Raw genomic sequence first — 27405 nt, 5'->3', positions numbered from 1 at the left:
CTGCCGAAGGCAGTGTTGAGTATGACCCCCCCCAACGGAAGAAGAGAAAGGTCTGTAACGCTCACCTGTGTTTTGTTGAGCCTTGAAATTCGCCCTGTTGTTGTTGTTGGACTGGAAGCGTCCCCTGTTGAACCTCCTTCGGGATGGGTAGAAGGTCGCGCCTCTGGTGGAGTCGAAGTCGCTTCTTCCACGACCAAAGTCACCTCTGTGGGAGCCTTGGGGACCACCATGGCCTGACGAGCGACCCCCGCCTCGTCCGGCTTTGTTAAAAACACCCTGGCTAAGTGCTCTCTTGATCCCCGACTGTGCCTTATCTAAGGCTGTGAAGGTCCCGACGTACTTCGAGACGTCCTTAAAAAGCTTGTCGCCGAAGAGCTGACCTGCTGCTAAGGGCCCTGGCTCTGCATCCGCCAACTCGGTCAGGTTACTGTCCATCTTAATCAGGAGAGAATTGCGTCTCTCGGATGATATGGCGCAGTTGGCGATGCCAATAAGGCATATGGCCAGCTGGGTCCATCCTGCCAATATGTCCGGATGTACCGGCTTGGACGATTCCTTGGCTGCTAAAGCCATTTCAAGAATCTTGGCCAAGGGGCCCACCACATCCAGCATTTTGTCCTAGCATCCTCTCCATGCTCGGTCTAGACCTCGCTTAGGGTCCTTAGAACATTTTCGCAGAAAGGTCAAGAGGCTAGCGTCTATTTCAGGCGTTTCTGCTACCTTATCAGGGAGATCCGGACGTGGACATTCTGATTTCAGGCGATTGCGCACCTCTCTTGGGAAACTCTTCCTAAGGTTCTTGTGAAGATAGGCCGAGACTGCGGTGGGAGGCACCCAGTCCGGGGATCTGTGGTGCATAATATCAGAAGGGTCGAAGGTAAATGGTGTATTTGTAGGTATAGTCGCAGTCGGCTGCGCCATTCTCGCCTTCTTGGGTGGAGGAGGCTCCTCCGAGGTATCTTTGTCGGTGTCAGTATTTGTGGTATTAGTGTCTGTATCTGTGTCTGCGTGGGCCCTAAGCTTAGCCTTGGCCTTACCCTTCGAATAGGAGTGGTCGACTGCCCCACTGGCGGGCAACGCAGAAAGTGCTTGCGCATGTGGCCACTGTGCAGGGTCTGAAGAGCCCAGACTAGATGTAGAAGCCTCTGCCTTCTTCTTTTGAGACTTTTTTATCATAGCGTGCCTTTTTGCGAAGCCCTCAAGCTGCTTCCTGATAGGGCGTAGAGCCCCCACCAGGGCTTGCTGTACAGTTTGTGGGACCGTGGTCTCCATAGCCCTGTTCACAGAGGACTGGACCGAGGCGTCCAAGGCATTTACCAAGTTGTCCTCCAAGACAGCCTCCTGCTGCCCGTCATAAGTCTCCTCCTCAGCATACTCTTCTTGGTACTCTCCCCATTCAGCCATCTTCAGGCGTCAAATAGAAACAATCTCTATATAATTGTATGTATCATAGGGTACTGTCCCTTACTTAGTCACAAGGAGGGTCAAGGGGGGGTCAGCCCACCAGCACACAAGAAACTAGTTAGCCTAAGACCCCCTCAGCAAAGCTGTAATCATAAAGATCAGAGATCTAGGCCAATAGCACCATACATAGAGCGTGTGCCCACTCTTTCCTGGCCAGAATTATACAGCCTGGTACAGGCGATCAGTAGGGCAGAGCGAGTACCGATTTTTAAACGTGTTCATCAGTAGGGATTTCGTGCCATACACGCGCCGCCCAAACGCGCCTGAAAACAAGCCAAAAACGAGCCCAAATTCAGCACTTTGGGGAGTGCGCTGTAGCCGAGAGCCACCCGGCACCAGCAGCGTCACCGGGCGAATAGCGCGTGTCTGTGTGGAGATCGGGGATTTAACCGGGAACCCAGGCTCTTTGGTGAAATCGAGGTAATGGTCTGCCCCCGGTCAACGACCGCTACATCCACACTCTAATCAGCGTGAAGCCAATTGCCACAAGTAAATGCAAATAAGCCGCGCTAAAGCGGCTCGTTTACCAAGCGCTCGCCCGCAATAGCACCCGTCCCTCAATCGGATTCAATGATCACAAGGTCATAACAGTGATAAACATATCCGTAACAATACAGTAATAAATCGTCTTATCCTTAATTAAACAAATCAATAAGCATACAAACAAGCTAAACAGCAGATGGAGGGAACAAAGTGCACTTATCTCGCTGTGAGCAGCAAAGAAAGAGGAAGATGGCCGCACGCAAGGGGTTCTTATGGACTATGGGGGCGTGTCTATGTACATGTCATGATGGGAAATGTAGTTGTTTAAATGTTATTTAATGAAAATTCACATTTTCATTGGCTGCTGTGATGTTTGCAGTAAAGAATGAGAAGCATATTCTGAAGCCTCCGGTCCTATAATAGAGTCCTCCTCTGCTCGTATCTCCCGTCCTTGCTCGGTATGCCGCTCGTGTTCTCCTCCTCGAGCCCGCTGCTTCCTGGTTCTTCCCCTCTTCTATCGGTCGCCGGCCGTCTGATTGGCATGTTCCAGCTGATGTCCTCCTTTGAGGCATGGCTCCCGTCTGAATCAATTTCCTTAAAGGAGAATATCCCCGTGTCGGGGGATTCTTCTAACGAAATGGAGTCCTGTCCGGGTCTCCAGCTCTCGGGCTGAAAAGAGATGACGGGAGGATGTTCAGGGGGAGAGGACCACCAGGCTTCCAGTTTTTTTATCTGGTCCGTTTTTTTTAAAGGGGAGCGGTTACCTGACCCGTGACATTGGGTTAAATCAAAACATAACCACTCTCTATCCAGAAAACGCATCAAGGGGAACATGGGATGTCCTCATCAGAGGAAACTTCCTGAAACTTTGGGCAAATATTCTAGTCCTGAAACAAATTTGCTCTGCTGATATAGAGGAGGGGCCTTGCTGCCACCAGGGAATGGGAGATTAGTGATCGCACTGAAATCATTTTCAATAGCCCAAATCTGGTAAATAAGATGCAGTTCAAACAATGGGGCATAAAACTAGTTGATCCCGCGGTAAGCAATACCCCGCTTACCTCCTGGAGTCAGATGCACTCACAATGAAAGGGATAGGTCATGAGAGCGAACCACAAAATAGGTATACATCTGCCACTGGTTCAGTTCTAAGGGGCATCACAAGGGGACGTCGACCACTGGAAATTATGGAAGAGAAACCTACAATTACAGCAAGCAGATCTGGTGCAGGTCGCCATTGTATAGCCCAAGAAACAGCAATAAAGGAATGGGCGTGGCTACCAAGTGCATTAAACTCCCGCTCCTAGCTCAGGGACCCAGAATACTACAAACCAGAAACGGGGGCCCTGCCTGAAAATGAGCTCATTGAATACAAGAGGTCTAATTAACTCAACAGTTAAACATGAAACCATCAAAGAATTGGGAAGTCACAACATTATCGTACTCCAAGAAACATGGGCACTTATCTCTTCCCCTGGCTGAATTTCACAGTATCTGAATCCCCCGCAATGGCCTCTCAGGCTAGGGGGCACACGTCAGGTGGGGTGTCAATCTATGTAAAGAACGATTTAATGGTAGCAACAATAGTGCTCAATGTAGAGAAGGGGGACTACATAATTTTGAAAATAGTTCTGACCAGCAGCGGGTGAACAAGGCCAAAGCCATATATCATCGTAGGTTGTATTTATCCGCCTGCGACTCCAGGTTACCACGATAAGGCTCAAATACAGAAGAGACCTCTACACTTAACGAAAGGAGGAGGAAGTCACTGAATGGTCTGAATATGATTATAAAATCAAAGGACCAAAGCAAATTCTGGAGGTGGATTAACCCCTTCCACGCGGGGGTAATTCCCCTGCGGTGAGGGGGTGGTGCGGCGCGCGGCACCACGGTGCTCGTGACTATCCAGGCTCGTCATGCTGCACAGTGGAGCTGTGCTCATGACGAGCTGAGTTCATCACAACTCTGCCCACTCCCACAGAATGCCTGCACAGGAAGGGAATTAGCCCCACGTGGGGCGGCCATGGCAGTTATGACGAGCTCAGCTCGTCATGAGCACAGCTCCACTGTGCCTCATGACGAACTGAGCTCGTCATGAGCAGGGAAGGGGTTAATAAAAGCCTAGCTCCACAGGCCCAGGCGACGGGTGGGAATGTCGCCCCCACTTAGTGGGAATTGTATATCACAAGTTGGAATCGAGAACAGATGGAGGTCCCAAATGAGAGCAGGGCACCTGGCCAGATCATCAGCCAGCTTCCAATACCATAATACCACCAAGCCCAGTAATTGATGACCTGGCATCAAAAAGAGCAGCTCAAGTATTGACGGCCATGAAGGCTATACGCTCATGTGGTGCCCCTGGCCCGAGTGGTATCCCGGGAGCAGTATACAAATAGGCCCCACCCAGACGGGCCTTGGTTATGGCCCCTTTATTCCAGCAATGTGTCTTGGGGTCAACTATTTCCCTGTCATGGGGGGGCCATTACTGGTACTGTTACCCAAAAAAATGGCTCTCGTCATGCCCTGGGAATTAGTCTAATTGCGCTCCTTGACACAGAAGGGAAGTGCTTTACTAGCTTTTTAAACAGGAAGCTGTAATCCTGGGCAGCGGGCAATAATCTAATCCCCATCTGCCTAACAGGTTTCCAAAAGGGCGGACATATTGAGGATAATCTCATTTGCCTGTCCGACATGAGCAAAGCAATTGAAGCCACAAAGGGTAAGTCCTACGTTGGGTTTATAGACTTCCAAACAGCTTTCGATAGTGTTTCAAGATCAAGGCTTTGGTCAAAATTGAATGCATGGTGCATCCCCACTAATCTACTAAGAGCGATCCCCGCGCTCTATTCCGAACAGTGGGTCAAAATAAAGGTCAGATATGGGCCTAAAACAAGGATGTATATTGGCTCCATTATTGTTTAACCTGTACCTGGCCGACCTGCCGACCCACCTGGAGACGGAGAAGGCTTTTCCACCACAAATGGCAGACATCAAAGTTCAATCATTGCAATAGGTAGACAATACTGTGCTCCTCAATTGACGCCTTTTGGGCAGCAGATACGATTCAATGCACTTGCAGCCTATTGTAAAATTAATAGTTTGAAGATAAATTTAACAAAACCAATAGTTCCAGTAATTTTACTCTAAACTGAAAAAAGAGGGACCTGGACCACTGAGGAGAGCCCTGTTGAAGTTGTGGAAGCCTTTCAATACCTAGTGGTCTGGCTGGATGATAGGGGCAGCATTTCAACCCACATTCATGTGCAGCAGGCAGCTGTACATTCACTGGAATGGGCCTTTGGTTCAAGTGGTCTCCCAGCGCCAATAGTCTCCAGACTGATAACCAAACAGGCAAAATTCATCTGAAGGGAACAGGACACTCTGACCATAAAATTTTTTGCCCAGGACAGATGGGCCTCCTTACTGTACAAGCCAGGTGCCCGGCAGGCGTTCCTTTCTCTGCCCTTCAGCTTGGCCTTAAAGCAGTAGCTGATGAGGCTGAGATTGGGGCTAGTTCCATTGAAATTGTACGGGTATGGACGGAGGAACTTTGATGAGCATGATAGACGATGCCGCTTTACTGCAAAGCAGGAGGAATCACTAATCCATATCCTCTGCATCTGTGAAAAGCTTCTCCACCTAGGAATATTCTGTCTGCGCCCAAAAGGCGTACCCTAAACATTAGAACCTGCCACGCAGCTGTTGAAGCATGCCTGAGAAGTGAGTCCTCACAGCTGGCAGCACTAATCCTGAAGTTCCTGAAAGCGGCCCTGGCATTACCCATTCATGCACCAGATGTTACACCCTCAATGAACCACTAAAAAGCAACAATTACTCTGAATGCTCAATTCTTTTAGTGAGCCCCACATGTTTTTGCTCCACAGACCGACTAATTGCGACAAAACTAGCTCTCCATGCTTTTGAGAAACTTTTAAGTAGTTGCACTTTAATTTGGGCCTTGTTTAGATATATTGAGCATGGATAAGTGCCTTTTTGAATAGACCACATGCTCTATGATGGGGCAAGTTTAGATGTATTGAGCATTGAAAAGTGTCTCCTCGACCAGATCACATGTTCTTTTATGGGGCCAGGAGCTCATTTAGGGGCAAAGATTGCACTTGAGATCCTTTCAATTAATTTTTATATGTAGCACTTTATATTTATGTATTATTAAAAATATACAGGGATTTTTATTAACTTTTTTTCAAATGTTTGCGATCTCTAACTTGAGTAGGTTTTAAGCCTCTCTTTAGGTCCATGTAGGTATTTGTCATATGGTTTATATATAAATATGCATCTGTGGCTTTTACCGTAATGATTTTAAATAATCGCACAATAAAGATTTTATCTATCTATCTCTGGTGGAGTGAAGCATAAAAAAAGCACAAAAAATAGGTTTCCGAAAGTGAGCAATGAAACAATACAAGTTAGTCAATCAACAGCACTGTAAAGAGGCCATGCTCCAGGGGAGGGATAAACACAAAAATAGGAAGGCAAGCCATCGAATAAGCTGCAGGCAAATGAGAGTGACAGTAAAGCGACCAATAGTAAGTAATAGCTGGGCTGTAAACCCAGTTCAAAATAGTTCTTTTGCAACCAGACATCTTGCTCAGTCTGGTAGGCAAAACCTAAAAAAGTAGTTTACTGAATGTGAGTAATTTAAGAAAACAAGTCATCCAAATAAAGATGACAAAGAGGCTTTGCTCCAGATGTGGTATAAGCACAAGAAGAGGAAAGCAAGACGTTGGATACGAAGCAGGCAAATGATAATGACAATGGTAAGCAACGGGCCGGCTTTAAGTGTCTCACATTGTCTACAAGAGGTCTTTCGCAAACACACAGCTAAAAGCTGCCTGGTAAGCAAGACCTAAAAAGGATCATGCTTCTACCCACCTGTTAGCTCCGACCGCCCACAACCAGCACCAAAACCCCCTGCAGGTGGTGCTGACCCGGCCCAAAGAGAAATACTCTGCACAGTGCCCCAGAAGACAATGAAATGCCATCCTGACTGCACGGCAGAGCGCAGTCAGGGAACAACGGGCCAGGTGGGGAGCTGCACTGGGTGATCCAAGGAAAGCGTACGCCCAGCGGCAACGGGCGTACGGTTCAGCATCAGACAAACTCATAATCAGGCCCACTGCCATCACTGCCAAGATGCCCTCCACCCGCGGTGGTCATTCAACGGACAGTCAGACTGGATGAGAGTTACAATGTTTTCAAGCTGCACGCCTTAACACATGTTTAAATGTAGTATTGTTGAAAAGGCATGTGTCGAGATCATTATTAAAAGAATTGAAGTGAGTAGACAACTTTTTATTAATTAGAATGCAGATGTCTACTCTGACCAGGCACAAATCTTTTCAAACAAGCTTAACAAGAGCATGTTTAGGAAACTGAGGAACAGAGAAGGACAAAATGATTTGACCCAGGAGCAGAGTGTGGTCAGGCCAAGATCAGTTCTATTCTGCAGGTTCCACAGCTGGATACTTAACCACTCTTTTACATCTCCTCCAGATGCGAGAATGATCATATGTACATTATTCAAGATCTTCAAGGGGTCATGCACTTCTTAGACTGCCCACAGCCTTTCTCTGGATACTCCAACTTTGGATTTCCTACCTCTGAACTCTGGCATGACGTAGAGATTTTCCAGGTGCAGGAATGGGCCCTGCCAGGTGCTGTAGACGATGTAATACAGGGCATACCCGACGACAGTGAACCCTGAAAGAGAGGCACACAAGTTAGTTGCTCTTCGTAACATTGGAAAGCAGCTGCAAGCGTAAACAAAGATCATAACTGACAAACGGGCCTATGTCGGAAGGCCTTCCACAGCCTGTCCTGTCTTTCTAGTCAGCAGCCCTCTGAATTCTGGGGCTTTTCCTTTTAACTTTATCTGTCCTCATGTCGAAGCACGAAAAATTACGTTGGCTAACAACAATAGGTAGCAGTAGGTAAAGCACCCATCAAACTAAAAATTCCAGAAGCTCATGTCAACTTCTGGCACACAGTGTCTCACGTCGTGCAAATTAGAGGGGCTCCCACATTCCCTTTCTGCCTGGGGCTCCAAAAATCCTAGAACTGCCCCCATCTCCAGGGATTGACCAGCTCCTTTTGCCAGGCGCCCAGGGACCTTGATACCCCTGAAGCAGAGCGAAGACAGCCTGTCTCCTCTCTGGGTGCCCCTAAGGTCTAGTGCTGGTGCTGGTGGGTTGGAAGCCACATCAAGAGATACCAAGAGACACTTTACCACTCGGACTCACTAGAAATCAGACACATTCGCTTGAGAATGAGCCAACTCCATCTTCGTACATGGCCGGCAAGGCTTCTGGGGACAGTCTTAAAAAAGATGATATCAGAGGACGCAGGGTAATGGATATCTCCTCCTCGCACTTCCCTGGATCTTAAGGGAGCTGCACGCCATAATAAAGTAGCAGGATTGGGGCCTTAGCAACCCAGATACTGGGATATGTTTATGTAGACCTCATTCTTAAGGCACCAGTGCACCTGTTGCTAAGAGAGACCCTAGAACTCTCCCCAGGGGGAACATACTCAACTGTGGCCATCGTCAGTGGGGATGGAAGGAAGACATCGAGTGGACCCCCAAATTTCCTGCGGGGCTACACTCTGAACAGACCTTTACATTTTCTATCCTTGTACCCTAGATTAAGCGAGTACCTGCTGCGTTGATCACCAGTTGCGCAGACAGACTTACTCCTCCCTGTTGGTTATAGGAGGGGAGCACATGTATAGCTGCGGGACAGATTGCCCTGAACCCGCTGTCACAGAGTCACAAGCGCCCAAAATCCTCAGGCCTATCTGGAGAATGAGCTGGGCTGATATCTTAATACGACCACATTATACTCAATTTTCTCCATAATGTTCTACAAAGAGGCAGCCAGACAACTGCTGTTCTCTAAAGCAGTGACCAGTCAGACCCACTCAGATGTAGGATAGAAAGAACCCCTCAGACTCGACATAGACACTCTACTTAAGGAAACAACAGATTTGGATTCAACCTTATCTGTTGTGGACAGCAAGATGAGAGACCTCACAGTAGAGATAAAGTAAAGGAGACAGGAGGTATCCACCTTCCAGTCCATGCCTCGATACTGTGGACCAGAGAATGGGCCAGATTCAATCCCAAAAACAGAGCATGCCACCCTGGGGCAGAGACATCGACTTCCTACAGCACATGGTTACAGATCTAGAAAACAGGGCACGGCGTGACAACTTTTGTATTTATAGAGTCCCTGAGGAAGCAGACAAGGAAAACATGATGACCTTTCTGCAGGATATGCTTCCCAAACTTCTTGGACTCCACTTCAGGGAGACACTGGAGCACCCCACAACCCAGATGAACTCTCCATGCCCGATCATAGATTGCTCACTATGCCACCAGCAAACCATTATCACTTTACCTGCAATTAAATGCTCTTCAGGCCCGTTTAACTTTTTGGGGGTTTGCGCATATCTTTCTTGGTGGACTGTTCAGCTGCCATCAAATGTAAAATATTCATTGTGCTTCAACCACAACTAGTGTGCTGGGATATTACATATGGCTTGTTAGCTCTTGCAGGTATGATAGTAACAATACACAGGAAGACCAAACATGTCTTTGAGTCTTATGACTTAGAACCTTATCTGGATGCACTCGATGACTCCAACATGGATACAGACATTTTCCTGGGGTTTTCGGAACACATTTCCACTGATACAACTACTGGGAGACAGCCTCCCTATCTATTAAAGTTGCATGCACCAGGTCCAATACATCGATAATCTGATTGAGAAGGCCTTTATAGGGTGGTGGAGTCCCTCCATATAGACAGAGACAGAGGTAAATCCAGATTGCCCCATAAACAGGCAACAGAGGGTATGTTGCACGAGAAAGATAATGTCTAGATGCACTCGGACGCATGGGACCAGTATCGTATGAAAACAATCTGTTTTCTACAACTACACACCACACATACCCCACTCCCAGCCTTTGTGCTTCCCTTGTTCTAGCCCCTGGGACTCCACGGGGGCTTGGTTTAGCATTGGTCAGGGATATTGGGGCTTCCAACATATGGTAGATGACCTGGGATCCACCACCCATATCACTATCCCACACTATAGAACGTAACACTTTACATCATGTATAGACACTATATCCAGGGCCACTCGAATTATCCGATTGTGCGGCCGCACCAATTTTTGCATAGTTACATATTTACAGCATTTGCCACATAATCCATCATCAGCTGCATAATCTGCTGATTGTAACAAAAAATGTTTGTTTTTAGCTCAAACGGTTCAAAAGATACTAAAAATGCAATGACGCGTGTTGCAGCAAAGTGGAATACCCTTTGCAATGCTGGAATGGCCGCTGTTGTATATTGCTATTTATGAATGCTAAACTGTTACTAATGGGGTGCCAGTAATGCCTACATAGTGTTATTAAGTTTAAAAATGTTGAAATAATGAAGTAATACCATTACAAAATGTGCTGCATTATGCCAAATAATTTGGCTTTTCTTACCGCATAATTTACTCAATCCTGCTACATAATTAGGTCCTTTCCTGAAACATAATTGCAGTGGCGCTGACTATATCTTATCATCAACATTTTTTTGCAGACTCCACTATTTACCAAGGGCATGGACACTGGAAATGGGCTGGCCCCTTTCTCACAGATAATGTCCGGTTTCCTTTTTGGGTGGGGGGGCGTTAGTCGTTTCCAATCATTTCTTTATTATTTCTTTGGGTCATTTATAATGCGCATGAATCATCCCCAAGGGGATCTCTCGGCGCCTGAGAAAGACAAGCAGTCATTAATGGGCAGATTGGAGTAGCCAGGTTTTAAGCCATTTTTAGGTTTCGCCTAGCGGAAGCTGCGCTCTGCGCAGCTTTTCCGCGCAGGCGAAATCCTGTTGAGAAGAGTAGAGTGGCTTTTGTTCGGCCCTCGTCCTTGATTGGCTGGCTCCGTAAACGGAGCCTTGCCATTGGACGAGGGGCCTGTCCGTCAATGCCGGACCAGACACGGGGGCGTTCCCGACATTCTTTGGCTTTTGCCGACGTCACGGGACGCCGGGAACGCCCCCGTGTCTGGTCCTGGCATTGCCGGCACTCGAACGGGAAGGCGGCAATTAGCGGCTCCGGCGGTGTTAAAAGTAGCAGCGCCCGAGAGCCGGCCGGCTCCGGGCGGAGGCTGCCAGCGGGAGCGGCAGGTAATTGGAATGATTCCGAGCACGGACTGCTCACACTTTTCCTCGTGGCCCGCCTCACGCATCCATTTACAGCTATCCGCGCCAGGGGCCGCACCCACTTTCCTGAAACGAGAGCTGCAACCGGTTTCGCAACACTGAGTCTTGCTGTTCCTGTGAGAGCCAGGGACTGCGCTGCACAGGCCCGCCGAGTACAGAACAGGGCATCGCGGAACGCATACAGGTAACGAGCGGCAGGAGCACCGTGCACCAGCCGCCGGAAAAACAAACGACGCCACAAGCGGCCGCCGCCATCTTACTGCTTGGAAGTGTGCGAGGCGCCCCCCTCCGTTAAAATGGCGACGGCCGCGCAACTTGTGTTCCATGCCCAATGAGCTTTGTGAATGGGGTATCATCCCGGACAGAGGGAGGTTGTTTACTCCATGTGTAGTGTTTTGGATGTGTTTCTTCCTCACCGCAGCTTACCTAACACGACTTGGCTGTTGCTGGCCTTAATACCCGTGCTAAGCTGTACTCTTAATAGGCGCATTTCTTCAGTCAGCTGAATGCAGAGTCTGTTCGAGAAAAGTGGGTGAAGTCGCCTCGGTAGAGAGGAAAATTAGACCCAGTGTCTGCTTAGTGAAAAGAAATACCACCTGGCCCCTCGCTTTTGATGGTGTATAATGCCAGGTTAGCCTCTTCCAGGTCTCCGTCTACCAGCTATTTAGACGTGATAGAGCAAACGTGGTTAAAGGATAGATCAAGAACTAAACAGTGCGATGGCTAATTACCTCATTTCTCTGGGCTCGCCGATGCAAATGGAGAAGTCGGGCCCAGTCAGCAGAATATGCATTGGATTTCCGTTGCACTGTCCCCCTGTTCCCCCACGGAGCATCAATTCTCTTGAATATTGCCGGCTCTCTATAATTGGATGCGAAATGGCATTATTTTATTACCATTAAATGGATGTGTTAGGTTCACGCTTTCAGTCCTTGACTTTGTTTGTGGAAAAGAGCGATATTTATTAATTTGTTGACTGCTGTGCCCAGAGTCGATGACTTTTCTCACAGTGCATGTTGTACATTATTTTGAGAGAAAACATTGTTCATGAAGTTTTGGGATCCCACCCCTGCTCAGAGATTAATGTGTGTTTATACATGTAGACAAACCTGCGAGCGGAGCGCCGTGTGCCTGTGTGCGTGTGTGTGCGTGCCTGTGTGAGTGAGTGCCTGCTGCTGCCTGCCACGGCGCAGGGAGTGCGGGGAGCAGACGGGAGGGCACCAGGCAGCAGCGGCAGCGATGGTACTCATTCTCAACCACATCCTCATCGCAGTCCTTCAATTTTTCAGACGGGGCCAGCAGGTCTTCCTGAAGGCGGAGGAGAAGCCGGCATGCTCGGACGCCCTGCAGGTAAGAGACGGCGCCTCCGGTCCCCGCGTCCCCTGTGCGCGCCTGTGTGATCTTGTGACAGCGCCGCGCTGCTTGTGCCCCTTCGAAGTCATTGCTGTCTCTTGGGCTGTGTGCACTGCCAAGCATACCCTGTGTATAAGCACGTGTGCGGGGGGGGGGAGAGGTATGAGGGCTGCAGGTGAGAACTGCTCTGTTGGTAGAACAATGAAGTGCTCGTGCCTACAAAGTGCTCATATTTCAACTTTTCCCCGCTGTGATCGCGTTCACTTCCCATTTAAGCGAAGGATGCCACCTCGGACAACGGCAAAGGTAGGTGCCCTCCCCCACCCCTCGCATGTGTTTTGTTCCCACCATCTGTGCGGGGCTTTGTGGGGCGTGATGGATGTGACCTGTAGACAAGTGGGGGCAAGAAGCCTGTCCCCTCCCCCTCCTGCCCTCGGCCAGGCAGATGCTCAGACTCTCTCCTGTTGTTTCCGAGCAGATGGGCTGGCATACTCTGCCCTGCTGAAGAACGAGCTGCTGGGGGCGGGCATCGAGAAGGTGCAGGACCCGCAGACCGAGGACCGGCGGCTGCAGCCCTCCACGCCCGAGAAGAGGAGCCTCTTCACGGTAAGCCACAGCGCCCCCTGCTGTCCCCCCTCACACACCCGCTGGGACGGGGTGATGACCTCTGTGAAGGTCACAGCCAGGCCTGGGCGGTGTGCTGTGGGCGGGCCTGGTCTCTGTGCAGCACTTAGTGTGTTCTACCATATTTGTTTGTATCCCCGTGGGTTGCTGTGCCTGCTGCAGGGGTCTGTGTGCAACCAGCTCAGTGTTTAGACTCATGGATAGCTTGACTCCTTCCGAGAGTATGCCGAGTTTTAATACATTTACAAACAATCGTCAGTATCCTCACTCCAATCACATGCTCTATTTCAATACACACAACGTGTATATGTATAAGCTGGATTCTTACACCTATAAGCTTGTTGGTTGCTGGCTTGTACTACCATTTCTCATTCGTAAACACGAGGAATTTTTTGTTGCTCGTTGCGGTTTTCTATAAGCCATCCCATAAAATGTGAGTTGCTCCTTGCTGATCACAGCCCCACGAGCCGCTCTCACCTTGCGTTTTCCTTCCTTGCAGTATTCCCTCAGTTCAAAGCGCTCCAGCCCAGATGACGGAAACGAAGTGTCTCCATACTCCTTGTCGCCCATCAGCAACAAAAGGTCAGTCCTGGCGCGGGCGGGGTGGCATAAAGAGTGCATTATATGAAGCGCAAATGTGCAGCGAATGAAGCTCTGCTCCATCTCCACCAGTTGTAAGAACCATGCTATAGTATAGGCCTTGATTATTCAAATGTTTCTTCAGACCTGTAGGGGGGAAATAAATGCCCTGCATGATGGTGCCCTCCATGTACCACCTTCGCCCCTTCCATGACCACTTTGTGGCGTCCATCAAAGTTAAAATAGAGCCCTTTCCTTATCGGGTGACAAATTAATTAAACAAAAAAAAGATTACATATTTTTACACTGGTGTAATACTAGAAGCAGACAGCGATGCAGCAGCATCAGTGGAAACCCTCTAATACTCTTTATCGCATCTTACGCCCACTAATAAGGGCCATGTTCCCAAGAAAACTATTACTGGCTGTTTGACTCGTTGAAAAGACTGAAGGGTCACATCACAGGTCTGAAAAGATTAAACCAGCTTTGTTCCTACCCATTGACTTGATGAGTCTCACTTCTTGCCTAGTGCTACTTTTAGCTGACTTGGGTATCCATGGAAATACAACTTGTATAGGCAACTTCAAGATTGTTTTCGTGCCTCTGTTGCCTGCTTGTGACCCTGTTGCTTGCTTGGGACCCTGTTGCTTGCTTGTGACCCTGTTGCTTGCTTGTGACCCTGTTTTCGTGCCTCTGTTGCCTGCGGGGGGGCTCGCAGCGAGCCCACAGTGTGTGGGGTGGGGCTCGCAGTGTGTGGGGGGCTCTGTGTGGGTGTGTGTGTGGGGGGGCTCTGTGTGGGTGTGTGTGGGGGGCTTTGTGTGGCTGTGTGTGGGGGGGCTCTGTGTGGGTGTGTGTGTGTGTGTGTGGGGGTTTGTGTGTGTTGGGGGGGCTCTCTGTGGGTGTTGGTGTGTGTCATTTGCAAGAGATAAAGCTAGTGGCATTGTAAATGACAATGCCATTTATTTATGTTAAAAAAAAAACATAAATAAAAATAATGTCAAGAGCAATGCCAATCGCTCTAACTTTAACAAAGGCGAAACCATTGCATTGTAAATGCTTGTTTTAATAGGGACAGATTTGGGCATTCCCGGATGTGTTCAGGGAGGTCGTTCCAGAGTTTGGGGGCCTGATAGGAGAAGGTACGACCTCCCATTTTTACCTTCCTGATTCTCTGGCAGCACAGCAGCTTACGATTGCTGGATCTGAGCTGACGTGCAGGATGGTACCATTTAAGTTTATTAGTTAGATAGACTGGTCCCAGTCCGTGCAGGGACCTGAAGACCAGGCACAGCATTTTAAAGGAGGCCCATTTCTTGACTGGAAGCCAATGTAATTGGCGTAGGAGGGGCGCGGAGGTGGTTTGAGCTGGTTTATCCAGGGCAAGACATGCAGCTGTATTTTGCACAACCTGTAATTTGGATAAGAAGTCCTTCCTAATTCCCACCAATAGGGAGTTGCCGTAATCAAGGTGACTAATTAAAAGCGCCTGAATCAGGGTCTTCCTAGCATGGGAAGATCTTTCTCAACATCTGCATGGCCTCAAAACAGGAGCCTGCAAGCTTCTTCACCTTCTCCTCCATAGAGAGCTGATTATCAATCTTTATTCCCAGATTCTTCGCCCAACTTTTTGGGGAGGGGCTTCTCACAACTCTGAAGGCCACCAGTCTGAGGATCACAGGTCCACAGTCTTGCCAAAAAAGAGGATCTCTGTTTTTGAAGAGTTCAGTTGTAAAAAGTTCCTCTTCATCCAATCTGCTCTATTGATCATGCACTTTGAAACTAAGCTTTCGTTTTGGCAGGATCCTTCTCTATGTGAACTGTGTATCATCAGCGTAGGATATGGTTTCGAACCCACAGTTCCTGATGATTGAGGCAAAGGGGGCCACATATAGATTGAATAGAGCCCTGCGGTACCCCCTGGTCGACTGCAGCTCTAGGATACACATAGGCATCTAGCTGAACAGATTGGGTTCTATCAGAGAGATAACTCTGAATCCATTCAAGGCTTTGCCACCGACACCAATCTCTTGCAGCCTGCTAAGCAGGATGCAGTGGGACATGGTGTCGAAGGCAGCCGACAAGTCCAGCATCACTAGCATGACAGGAGCATCCCTGTCAAGCGCCATCCTGAGTATATTGGTAACTTCAAGCAGTACGGCCTCCATGCTGTAGGATGCCCGAAAGCCTGAATGAGAGGGGTCCAGGATCTTAGTCTGTTCTAGGTAAGTTGAAAGATGTTGATTAATTATTATTTCCATAATTTTGGACCAGCACGGGAGAAGGGAGATAGGTCTGTAGTTTTGAGCATCCGTAGGGTCTGCTAGTGCCTTTTTCAACAGAGGTTTGATGCGTGCCACTTTCCAGTTATGTGGAAAGGTGGTTGTGGTTAGAGAGATGTTACAAATATCTGCCAGAATGGGGGCCAGCTCATTCATGGCTCTTGGTGGTAGAGTGTCTAAGATCGATCCTGATTTATCCTTGGCTAGTAAGGCACCCACCTGTTTTCCCGTAATAATGGGAAACTTTTCTAGGCTCGGTGAGCCCGGTGCAGTCTTGAACGACTGACTCTCATTTGGGTCCTCTACTGTCCCCAAGGAGCGATAAATGGTATCACTTTTATCAGTAAAATGCAAAGCTAAGTGATCATAGAACTCCTGCGTTGCCGGCGGGAGCGGGTTATTGGATCGCAGGCTTGTAACTCTCTCCGGATTGTAAAGAGCTCCTGTGATGACTCCTTAGCCTCCAAAATTCAGGTGCCTAAGTGAGCTCTCCTGGCAACATTATAGCTATTTAGATACGTTCTGTGAGCCGCATGATAGCAATGTTCAGATGCTACCAATTTAGACTTTCTCCACCTCCTTTCTAGTGATCTACATGCAGCCTTCTCCTTTTCTATCAGCGCAGGAGTTAAAGATTCAAAGGTTTTCTTCACTCTCCTTACCTGGGCGGACTGGCGTAGTGCCTCTACGTGGAGTTCCACGGCGTTGGAAAAAAAATCTGTGGAACCCCACTCTGCTCGATCTCTAATTAATTATCATTAAGAATAAGGGCACTTACCTGCTGTGGCTGCCTCCTCCTCACCATGGCCGCTCTCCTTCCTCATCCTCGCTGTCCTTGCCTATTGGAAACCCCTACGTTGTTTGTCTTGTGTGGGGAAAACTCTGTAAACTCCGCTGGCAGAGAGGAGTTACCCGCCCGGGGTTACTGTTGACCCATCCCTCCCCCTAATAGGGTCGGCACTCCCTTCCTCATCCCTGTAAGGGGAGCAGTCTCTTACCACAGTCCCTCTAGAACATAAGTACCGTCTCTAGGGACAAGACCGCTGACGTCCCGGGCTCCGCAAGGCTTTTGTCCTCTCAGAAATGTAAAATGCCTGTCAATAATAACCCTAAATGTTAATGGTTTGTGACAGTGTGTTAAACATAAGATGATCCTGCACTATTTACACACAAAACATGTTGACATTATCCTCATTCAGGAAACGCACCTGTCGCTGTCATAAGCAGAAGCAGACAAGTAGGGACAAAGTGTGGCTACCTCTCGTAGCTCCTCTAAGAAAGGCAGAGTGGCCATCCAAAATGGACACAACTCCCATTTAAGGTTCTTAAACCTTGGAACGGATGACGAGGCACGATGGGTATTTGCCTAACTGAGCATCTGAAATAAGACCGTTGTGGTGGGATCGATATATGCCCCCAGTGCAGGTCAGACCCACTTCCTGGCTGGTGTCTCTAGATTCTTTAGTGTTCGGACACACCCCACTTCTTGTGGATGGGACTGGAACCTACAACCGGACCCAGTGTTAGACAAGTCTGAACAACTTTACTCCCATATTCAGATGAATAGAGCACTTCAACTGGACCTTATGGCCGATTACGCATTATTTGGCGTGTGATGTCTAATGAATCCCGTGGATAGGCCAACATGTTTTTTCCCTGCACGCATGGCCCCTAGTTCCACGTTGACTATTTCTTCCTCGAGGGGCAACTACTCCACTATGTGACCTGCGGTAACATATTGGGCAAGTCTCTCTGACCACAGCCCAGGCCAACTAGACTTAGACTTGAGGCTACTGACTACTTTGTAACTATGTTCTGAAACAATGTCCTTCCTCATGTAAAGCGCTCTGATACCTCTGGTTCTAGCCAGCATTATATAAAACTTTAGAAATAAATAAAAATAAATGTCCACCGATCAGGTGGTCAAGGAAAGATTTTGCCTACAAACAACCAAAGTAGAAAGCTGAACTCCGACATCCCACTTGCTCCACCTTGACTGAAAACGAGAGTTCAGTGGGTTCGCATACGACATTCTGGTGGCATGGAAAGCCGCATTGACAGGAGTCATGATGCCGGACTCCACCATAGTAAAGCATTAGACTCACACGGACTTACAACAGATAGAGGTGGAGGACCGCGACCTACAAGGCAGGCACCTTCAGCCTCATGAAGGAACTGGAGCTTGTGGAACTGCGATTTAACTCACTCTACAACCAAATGGATGAAAAGGCCCTAGTGAACCTACAATGGCGCAGGTACAATCATGGAGGTAAGGTTGGTCGACTACTAGACGCATAGCTGAGTCAACAAGAATCCCAGCTAGCCATCCTAGCGATCTGTGATGCCCATGCATCCTACTAACACTTCCGAGCATTATCTCTGGTCGCTTTGCCTCATATTACTCTGCTCTACCCTTGAGTCTCTGAACACACCAGATCAAAGTGATGCCCTTCTGGCTCCATTGAATCTACCCGCCCTTACAGAGGAGGGTCAGTCGTATCAGGAGGGGACTTTCACAGAGGAGAAAGCGGCGGAGGCTTTATCAGGATTACCTACGTGTCAATCACCTGGAGAGGATGGTTAGCAGTGAATTCTGTAAAATAGGTAAACCCATTCTGGTTCTACTTTTGACATCGGCAGACCAACAACTGGTGTAGACAGGCTCCTTGGGACCTATATCTAACAATCACTACACCCCCCAAAGAGAACCAGGAGCCGCTAGAATGTTCAAGTTATCCCCCATCTCATTACTCCATGTAGACCTCAAAATCGTCTCTATCTAACAAGAGAGAGAGAGAGAGGAGGTAACGGAGGGGCTCGAGTTTTGCCCAGAGCTGGTGATATCTATGCACACACGCTAAGGTGTGCGTAGGTGCAGTGAGTGCGTAACTTACAAAATTCATATCAGTTTAAAACCTTTTTTAAGTTACGAAGATTCTCTGTAACATAGATCCTGGCAGGAGGCAGTGCCTGTTGTCACACTTGCGTTAAGGTCAGCCGCCTGCCTGGTTACCTGAGAGTCATCTCTTCCGGGATCCCACCAGATCTGGGCAAAATTCACCCTGAACCACTGGTCCTGAAGAAAACCAATAAAATTGGAACATATTGGCTGAAACATGTAGACCATTTCGCTCTGACTATTTTACACCTTTTCAGGGACCTGTGAGATCATTTCTCATCACTCACGTCCAATAACTCTTTTTAACCCTACCCCAGGAACTGCAGAATAAATAATCTGGTATCCTGAAAGTAGTTTTAAAGTTTCACTTTCATGTTATTCATTTCCTCATTTCAAATCCAACCTGCTCTACTGTAATCAGGCGTCGAAGCACACCTAGAGGCACTCGGCCCCCTAGGGAGGAACCCAATGATGGAGCATGCCACCAACTAGGTTGGTGGGTGAGGGTTATTTTATAAACCTAACAGGTTTTCTGTAAGGGAGACTTCTTTGATGACCATAACATTTTGGTCTACCCAAGTTAAACATGAGCTCGCTTCTCGTTGTTTGTTGACCTCAAAATCACCACCAAAATTCTGGCGACCTAGCCGAGTTACATCATCCCTCAATTAATCACAAAAGTCGCAGGTGGAGTTTGTACCAGGACTTTGCTCCCACAATCATCTTCGGACTCTGCCTCATATCCTCCGGAGTGTGATGACTCTGAGGAAAAATGCATCTTATTCTTGGATGCTGAGAAGGCTTTAGACCGTGTGGAAGGGCTATAACACTTCTAGGTGACATCAAATACAGGCGTGGGTGATTAATTCATAGATAAATTATGCCTTCTATATGACTCCTCCATGATTGATGTCAATTGTGGAGAAGTGTGGCCCAATGGTTAGAGCGGCAGACTCTGATGCAGAGGTCTGGCCCGGGGCCAGGGTTCAATTCCTGCCTAGGCGGGTCTTGGGCTCAATTTCCTCCGACCTGATAATTCTCGCCTTGGTGCCTATTCTAATCATGGGTCTAACTTGCTTGCTTAATCTCCACAACGGCCCCAACAGCGCTGGGATGCCTGGCTTCACCTTGGGAGTGCCCAGGAGTGGACATTTCACAGGAAAAAGCCAGGAAGAGTTCCACAGCGGTATGAGTACAGCGCCAGGACGCCCCTTTGCTGGGGCAGCAGTGCGCTTTACAAGTACAAATTCATTTCATTTCATTGTGGGGCCTTTTTACCTGATACTTTCAAAATTCACCAAGGTACCCAACAAGGCTCTTCTCCCCCCACCCCCACCCCCCTTCCCCATCCCCACACTTCTTTTCCTCCTGGCCCTTGAGCCTTTATCCACAGCAATAAGTCTCTTTTGAATAGTGATGGAGAGATAAAACCATCACTCGTGGACATCATCCAGGATCTCTTGTCTCATCTTGATTTCTTGATTGGGAAAATAACGTACATTATCAATGACTTTTCTTGCCTCTCCGGCTGACTCAGACAGTCAGCATCCGGAGTACGGGCAGATAATGCTGTCATCCACTGCATGACTTCATGTAGGTTGGCTTTCACTTCTTGCCATTATCATCCTTCTTTGAAGACCTAAAAGATGCCCCAGCTTGGGTCCCAATGGAACAACATATCTTGGGAGGTTCAAATATGCTCCACCCAGCCTACCTGCCGCCCTCACACCGGACCTTAGCTCAGAACCCAATTCTAAATGCAACCACATGGCTTAGCAGGCTTCGCACAAACTCATAGGCATTAGCCCATTTCTCCGTAGCAGGGCCCTATTGTAGTAGAACACAGTGCTGTGTATAGCTCAAAAAAACTTTTATTGGGACTCGTCCGAAAAAAGGCAAGGAAATATGTAGATCAGGTGTTCGGTGGGGCACCCTCAAAATGTACCTGGTGCTCAGAGAAGAATTTGGCCTTCTCTCATCAGATAGTTGGATATGCTCATGGCTGGAGTCGGGGTACCACGTGGGTGGACGGCGTCCTCCCACTTATTTTACCGGGAGCTCGATAACTGGAGCAAATGGAGCCGCACATTCACTCTTTGGCCTCTCTGGGGCGAGATCGGCACTCATTCAGAACGCTGCTCATGCGCTGGCTTCTCTAATGCAATCGCATCTAAGGGGTGCGAGGGGAGGCAATTAGTCTGATGATGCAAGCCACCTTTCGTGACGTCACTTCCTGTCGTGATGTCAGCATCCCTCCACTTCTTTTTTTAGGACTTGTGCCCTGGATATGTGGTCAGCTGGCTCACGGCCTTCGAGCTGTCCTCTGCCCTTCTCCGGAGGAATTACTGCAACCCTCCACTATACAATACTTAGGGCTATGGGACTAATTCAGAGGTATGGTCTCCCGCCTCTAATGAACCCCTATTAAGGTTATACAATCAGTTACCACTCTGAACCTATCTAGACTCACACGGCTGACAAGCCTGGGTAGGGCATTCTCCCCTGAAGGTTGGATGACATTCATTCTTGATCACGACAAAGTCCTTAGCGAAACTCAGCTCATATTCCTGTAATTTAAGAAGGGAGACAGCCATGACAACGCGGGTTTTACACCGCGCTGCCATTACGACGCTGCCATCACAAAGCAAGTCGTTACAACGACTTGCGTTGGATGGCGCTCGATACTAAGGAATAGTAGATTTACTATTCCAACACCTTCCCTACTGTTGCGTAGGCTGTTGTTGGAATAGTAAATCATACTATTCCAAAATCCAGCGCCTACAGTGCAAGTCGTTGTAACGACTTGCGTTGTAATGGATGCGTCGTAATGTCAGCGCGGTGTAAAAGCCCGCGTTGTCATGACGTACCTCCCTTTAAGAATCCCTATGATTGATATTTGACTCCCACAGAAACTGCTACGAGAAGTGTGGCTCAGGGGTTAGAGGCAGCAGACCTGGAAGCTGAGATCGGTCCTGGAGCAGGGTTCAATTCCCCGCCTCGGCGGGTCTTGGGCTCAAAATTCCACGGACTCGATAATTCTCGCTCCGGTGCCTACTCGACTCACGGGTTCACACTCTGCGACTCTGGGCAATAGCTTGCTTAATCTCCACTACGGCTCCTCGCGGTGAGATGCCTGGCATTCACATTGTGGATACCCCGCCGTGGTTATCTCACAGGGGAATACCAGGACGGGTTCCCAAAGCTAACGCCGCGAGACCCCTTTGGGGTGATACGTGCGCTATATAAGTAACGATGTTTACGTTTACGTTTTGCTACGCGCACCACCGTTACCCCACAATCACTGCTAGAAATGTGCTACAGGAGCCTGCAAATTACACAATACTCTATGGCCCAGCCCTGCCCTACAATCATATTAAACAGCTGTATGGCTCCACCTGAAATGATGTACTACCCCTTCAGTCCCCCCATCCGCCCACCTAGCGCTTCTCCATGACACATCTAATATACATGGCGTGGACACCCATACACACCGCTGGCTGGCCACATTTCTGCAAAGGTCAGTTCAAAAAATGATTACTGTTCGTAAATGGAGATCAGTATTTTGCAAACACATCTGGCCCTGCATCCCATGTGCAGCGTTTCCGGAGGTGTTTGCTTTTACTAAAGGGGCTGGAGCCATGTAGGACACATTACTGGGTTTTCGTTTCACTACTCTATTGTGCCCTACTTCGCAATTTGTACCCACCTTCCTGAGGGCTGAGACCACTTGATGGTTACCTATTGAGAGCTTATTTTTTTTAACTTAAATGGTGTCAGCTGTAAGACAATGTGTGGCAAAAATAAGCAGCAAGGAGCATCTTTACATCTCACATAAACACTCAGTATGGGATGATAATAAAAATGCCCCTCCCTACAGATATCTGCTTTCCTCTCTTCCTCGTACCATAAGAGCTCAGGACCACAACTATACACAAATTCTTAGATTAGACAACCAGTGCAGTAACCAGCTAAGCAGACTACATCCTGTGAAATACAATAAAGGGGACCTGGAGAGCTACCCAAAGCTAGCAACTTACTAAAAACCATAAAACTGTGCATCTATCTCTTACACTTCATCATCCAACGTGCTGTGTCCCAGAACACAATAACCCCACCTCGGTGGTCATCACAGAAGACATCGAAACATTTCCTACATAGGATCAAAACAAAAACAACATCCGCCCAACCACACATCCTACATGGTGTAGCATGTAGACAAAAGTTTCAGCGTCCCACATGGGGGTAGTAAGCTCTACATAAATGATGCAATACAATATAAAAACCATAAAAAATACAGACTATATTAGCGGATGCATGTGTGATGCCAGCCTGTTATCCTTGGGTTTAATGGCTGATGGACGTACAGAAGTAGGCAAGTTGTTAACCGCATCGCTGCTGCGGTGATTTTTCCCCTACGGTGCTTTTTTTCAAAAGCCGCGTTAGATGACGAGCTCAGCTCGTCATCCGCACACGCCGCCCGTGGCTGATGACGAGCTGAGCTCGTCATCAGCATCGAAGGGGTTAAGGGTGGTGTGCATCCTGGTCTGGGCTTTGAACCACATGTGAAGCTACCTGATGCTTCCAGGCAATGCCTTGTTTGACGTTCCCAGCAGCGCCGTGCCTTGTATCCGGTACGTCAGGCACACCACCCCCGCACACCGCCTTACGCGCGTGCATGACTGAGTAAAGCATGCACGTTAATGGCAAGTTGCATCTGGCTCTCCTATAGTCTTTCCTTTATGATGAACAGCAAAGACAGACTAGGATGGTGCTCCCACCTTTTAGAAGAGATTTGGTTCCAAACTAAAACATTTTATGACAATTTCACTTGGAACCCTGGAACTGCCCCTGCCAGGTCAGGAACAGAAACTCTGCACTTCCTTCTTCATTTCTAGATCATATCGAAATCGAAATAGTTCTTCCTGTCCTGTGAATCGCCGGCGTTTTTGGGCATAGGACCCACAAATCTAACTCGTTCAAAACAAACTGGTGCATCGCTTAGCTCCATTTTATAACATTTTGAGTAATATGAACCACAAGAGGGATGCTGTTCCATTTTATTCGCCTACCATAGCAGCCAGAATACACAGGCACTGTTCTTCAGCCCTTGGAGGAATTCTGGTTTGCCTAGGTCTTAAAATTAACAACCCCAAAGGCCTGATGCCTAAGTACAAGAAAAAACAAAATGGCTACTTCCCTTCACACGTCCATGTATGAACGACCTTGAAGGACTCTGTGCTGCTCACTAGTCTTACTAGACCAGTCCTGGTAGACCTCTGACTGAAAGAGATGGTGGTTCATACCACTAAACTAGACGCTGTAGGATCTGAACAAGTGAACTAACCTGCATCAGTGGTCCACTTTCAAGACACATCACTCAACACCAGAAGTTGGTTCTCCCAACTAGGGCTCATAAGAAGAGTGTTAGAAAGAAAGGAATGGTGGTAAGGAGACTGGGGTACATTTGAAAATAGGTTTCCTGATCACGTTTATCAAATTGCTTTAACTGCCTGTTCCAATTTCCAGTTGCCTTTCAGGGAGGAATTGCTGATTTTCAAGGATATCATTGAAATACGTATTATGAAATTGGTTTGGAACAGAAATTTGAAATAGGCGCTTAAGGATAATTAGATGCGCCCATAATGTAAGAAGAAATGGACCAGGGGCGTTAGTTCTTATCGAACCAGCAATGAAAAAGGGCATCGGATAAGCAGGTCTTTGCTTTTCAACAGTCCTTTCCTGGATTTTGGCATTCATCCACAGAATGGGAGTCGCTTGGATTTTGGTTCTCTTCAATACCTTCTTAAAGAGATCTTCACTGCATTGCTCCAGGGCCAACATGTGGAGCAAATCTGTGCAGAGACCTGTCTGCTCCACTGTCTGTTCATGCATGTGGGCAGAGGCATCCTCCAGGTGGGAGTTGGCGTGTCAGATCTTCAGCAAAGAAATTCACCACACCCAGTTCATTTATAGTCTTAAGTGTGTCTTATCAGAAGCATATCCTTTGCTTCAGTTTTTTTGTCACTACCAGTTCAACATTTGTGATGTGATCATCTGCCATGGACTTTCATACTTTTTTGGCACTTTATTTTTTCACAGCTCTGATGGAAGAGATGTCAGTTCCTTTCCCAGAGATTCTGAAGGATTGAAATATTCATGAAAGTTTATGAACCAATTCTAGAAAAAGAGACAGGAACTACATCTTCAGCGTCTGCACTTTGTTGTGCATGGCACACACAGCGCGCACAACAGTGCAGACATGGGGGGGGGCACAAAATGTGCCCCGAGCCACATTTCCTAATGGACTAAAACGCACTGGGGCCCTGTTTGGGGTCCTTTCCTCTGACCCTTTTATGGCGATGTCAAAACCATGAAAAGGTCAGCGGAAATGCAGGTCGTGTGATTAGCACAGCATTGCCCGAATCTGCACCGCCTGCATTGCCCGCCACGTGATCCAGGATCCTGGCGGTGGCAGCGGTTATGTGGTGGTCCGACCGCCATAGTCGTAATTGGGTGATCGGACTGCCACCACGGGTACGGCGGTGTTGGGACTGCCCTACATTGTGGAGAAGTGTGGCTCACTGGTTAGAGGAGGCAGACCCTGATGCAGAGGTCAGACCCGGGACCAGGGTTCAATTCCCCACCTCGGCGGGTCTTGAGCTCAAAATGTCCACGGACTCGATAATTCACGCCCCGGTGCCTACTCGAATCATGGGTTCACACTCTGCAACTCTGGGCAATAGCTTGCTTAATCTCCACTACGGCCCTGCCGCGATGGGATGCCTGGCTTCACCTTGAGGATGCCCAGTAGGGGTTATCTCGCAGGGAAAGCCAGGACGGGTTCCCAAAGCAAGCGCTTAGAGACCTGTCGGTGATTTGGCGCTATATAAATCGAAATTAACATAACATACTCATAATCAGGACCAAGACAGTTAAGAGAAAATAGCGAACTCACCCACAAGCAATGCCAAGTTGAAAAGTTTTAGTTGTATGTCTTCAATTTAAAGGCTCTTGTTCCACTAAGAGTGTGATCAAGTAGCACCCTGATGAAAGGTGCCTCAATGCAAACTGAACTGCCTCGAGGCGCTATCAGCATAGAAATAAGGGGCATATGTATCAAGCCCGTTTCCTGTTCGCAAACGGGCCGATTCTCAGAATCGGCCCGTTAGCGAACGGGAAAAGGCCTTTTGGAATGTTTCATCCTAAAAGGGCATCGCAAAATAGGGAATTACAAAATTTGCGAATCCCTATTTTGCGATTGCATTTAAGGAATCGCAAATTGCGAATCCTTAAATGTGATTCATGAAGCACCCAAGTTGTGCGATTTTGGCATAACAAATCGCAAATTACAACCAACTACAAGTGGTAATTTTTGAATTCTTTGAAGAATGCACATTTATGCATTTTTCGAAGTGCCATGTGGCACACATACATATTTCAGGGGTGCAACAGGGTGTCCTTTTGACACCCTTGCACCCTAGAAATTGCATTCATAATTTGCGAGTACCTGATTGGTTCTCGCAAATAGTGAATGTCTTCCCATTCGTTCTGATGGGCCTCTAGGCCCATAGGAATGAACGGGGAACTATTCCTTAATTGCGAATCACAATTTGCAATCCGCAATAAAGGAATATTAAGGAATCGCAATTAATATTGTGATTCCTACATACATTCCATTTTGCGAGTCCTTAATAGCGATTCGCAAAAAATCGCTATTAAGGACTAGCAAAATGGGTTTTTAATACATATGCCCCTAAATTATTAGTACAGCTCAAATATAAGATTATGCAAGATACAGAAAAAGAAAAGTCTGAGCAGCCCCAAACCAATCAGGAGATTATTATAAATGAAATGAGGTTCTCCAAGTCTTCCACCCTGAAGGACAGGGGGTTGGGACTGCACTTGAAGTGTCTAGACAATTTTTTGCAATATATCAGGGGATGTATGACGTTACAACGCATACTTTTACCACACATGCTTTTTACAACGCGGTATTTACAACGAAAACCTTTACAATGCATAGTGCTTTGGGGTGCTGGATAGTGAATAGTTTAATTTACTATTCCAACTCCAGTCCCCGTGGACACTAGGGAAGGTGTTAGATAGTAAATTAAACTTATTCCCTATCCTAGAGTGCCCCCCAGCGCAATGCGTTGTAATGGTTTTCGTTGTAAATACTGCGTTGTAAAGGCACTGCGTTGTAAAAGTTGCGTCGTAAAGGATGTTTCCCTATATCAGGTTGCCTGGGCAGAATACTCATTGCCATTTGAGCCTTCTCTTTGAGCAATTCTAATATTTTTTTAAAGTAAGGTGGGTAACACGCATTCTTACAATTTGTTAAGGAAGTTGGAAGTCCTTTGCTTTGAAGATTCTGCACCAGTTTCGTATTCATGGGTATAATTTCCCCTGCCACATGGACAACATGGTGGAAGTTATTATAACAGAAAATTGTCTACTTGCTGAGACATTGTCAGGAACT

General features: G+C 47.7%; 2 protein-coding genes across 2 annotated transcripts in view; one reads left to right on the top strand and one right to left on the bottom strand.

Moving 5' to 3' along the window:
* LOC147678700 (thialysine N-epsilon-acetyltransferase-like) overlaps positions 1 to 27405 on the bottom strand; it is a 93198-nt gene that overhangs the window by 54701 nt on the left and 11092 nt on the right. Inside the window, exon 4 of the mRNA XM_086945715.1 lies at positions 7567 to 7668. Coding sequence (XP_086801841.1) covers positions 7567 to 7668 — 102 coding nt within the window. The remainder of the gene's footprint in view (positions 1 to 7566; positions 7669 to 27405) is intronic.
* On the top strand, positions 12409 to 14025 carry LOC147678701 (fizzy-related protein homolog). Its single transcript, XM_086946627.1, has 3 exons — positions 12409 to 12542; positions 13024 to 13151; positions 13669 to 14025. Exons 1-3 carry the CDS (start codon positions 12524 to 12526, stop codon positions 13795 to 13797), a joined length of 276 nt encoding a protein of 91 aa, XP_086802753.1. The 5' UTR covers positions 12409 to 12523; the 3' UTR covers positions 13798 to 14025.

The sequence above is a fragment of the Lissotriton vulgaris genome, chromosome 12 (assembly GCF_964263255.1).
Source record: "Lissotriton vulgaris chromosome 12, aLisVul1.2, whole genome shotgun sequence".
Taxonomy (NCBI): Eukaryota; Metazoa; Chordata; class Amphibia; order Caudata; family Salamandridae; genus Lissotriton; species Lissotriton vulgaris.
The sequence above is the reverse complement of the archived record's forward strand: the minus strand, read 5'-3'. Positions and strand labels throughout refer to the sequence as shown.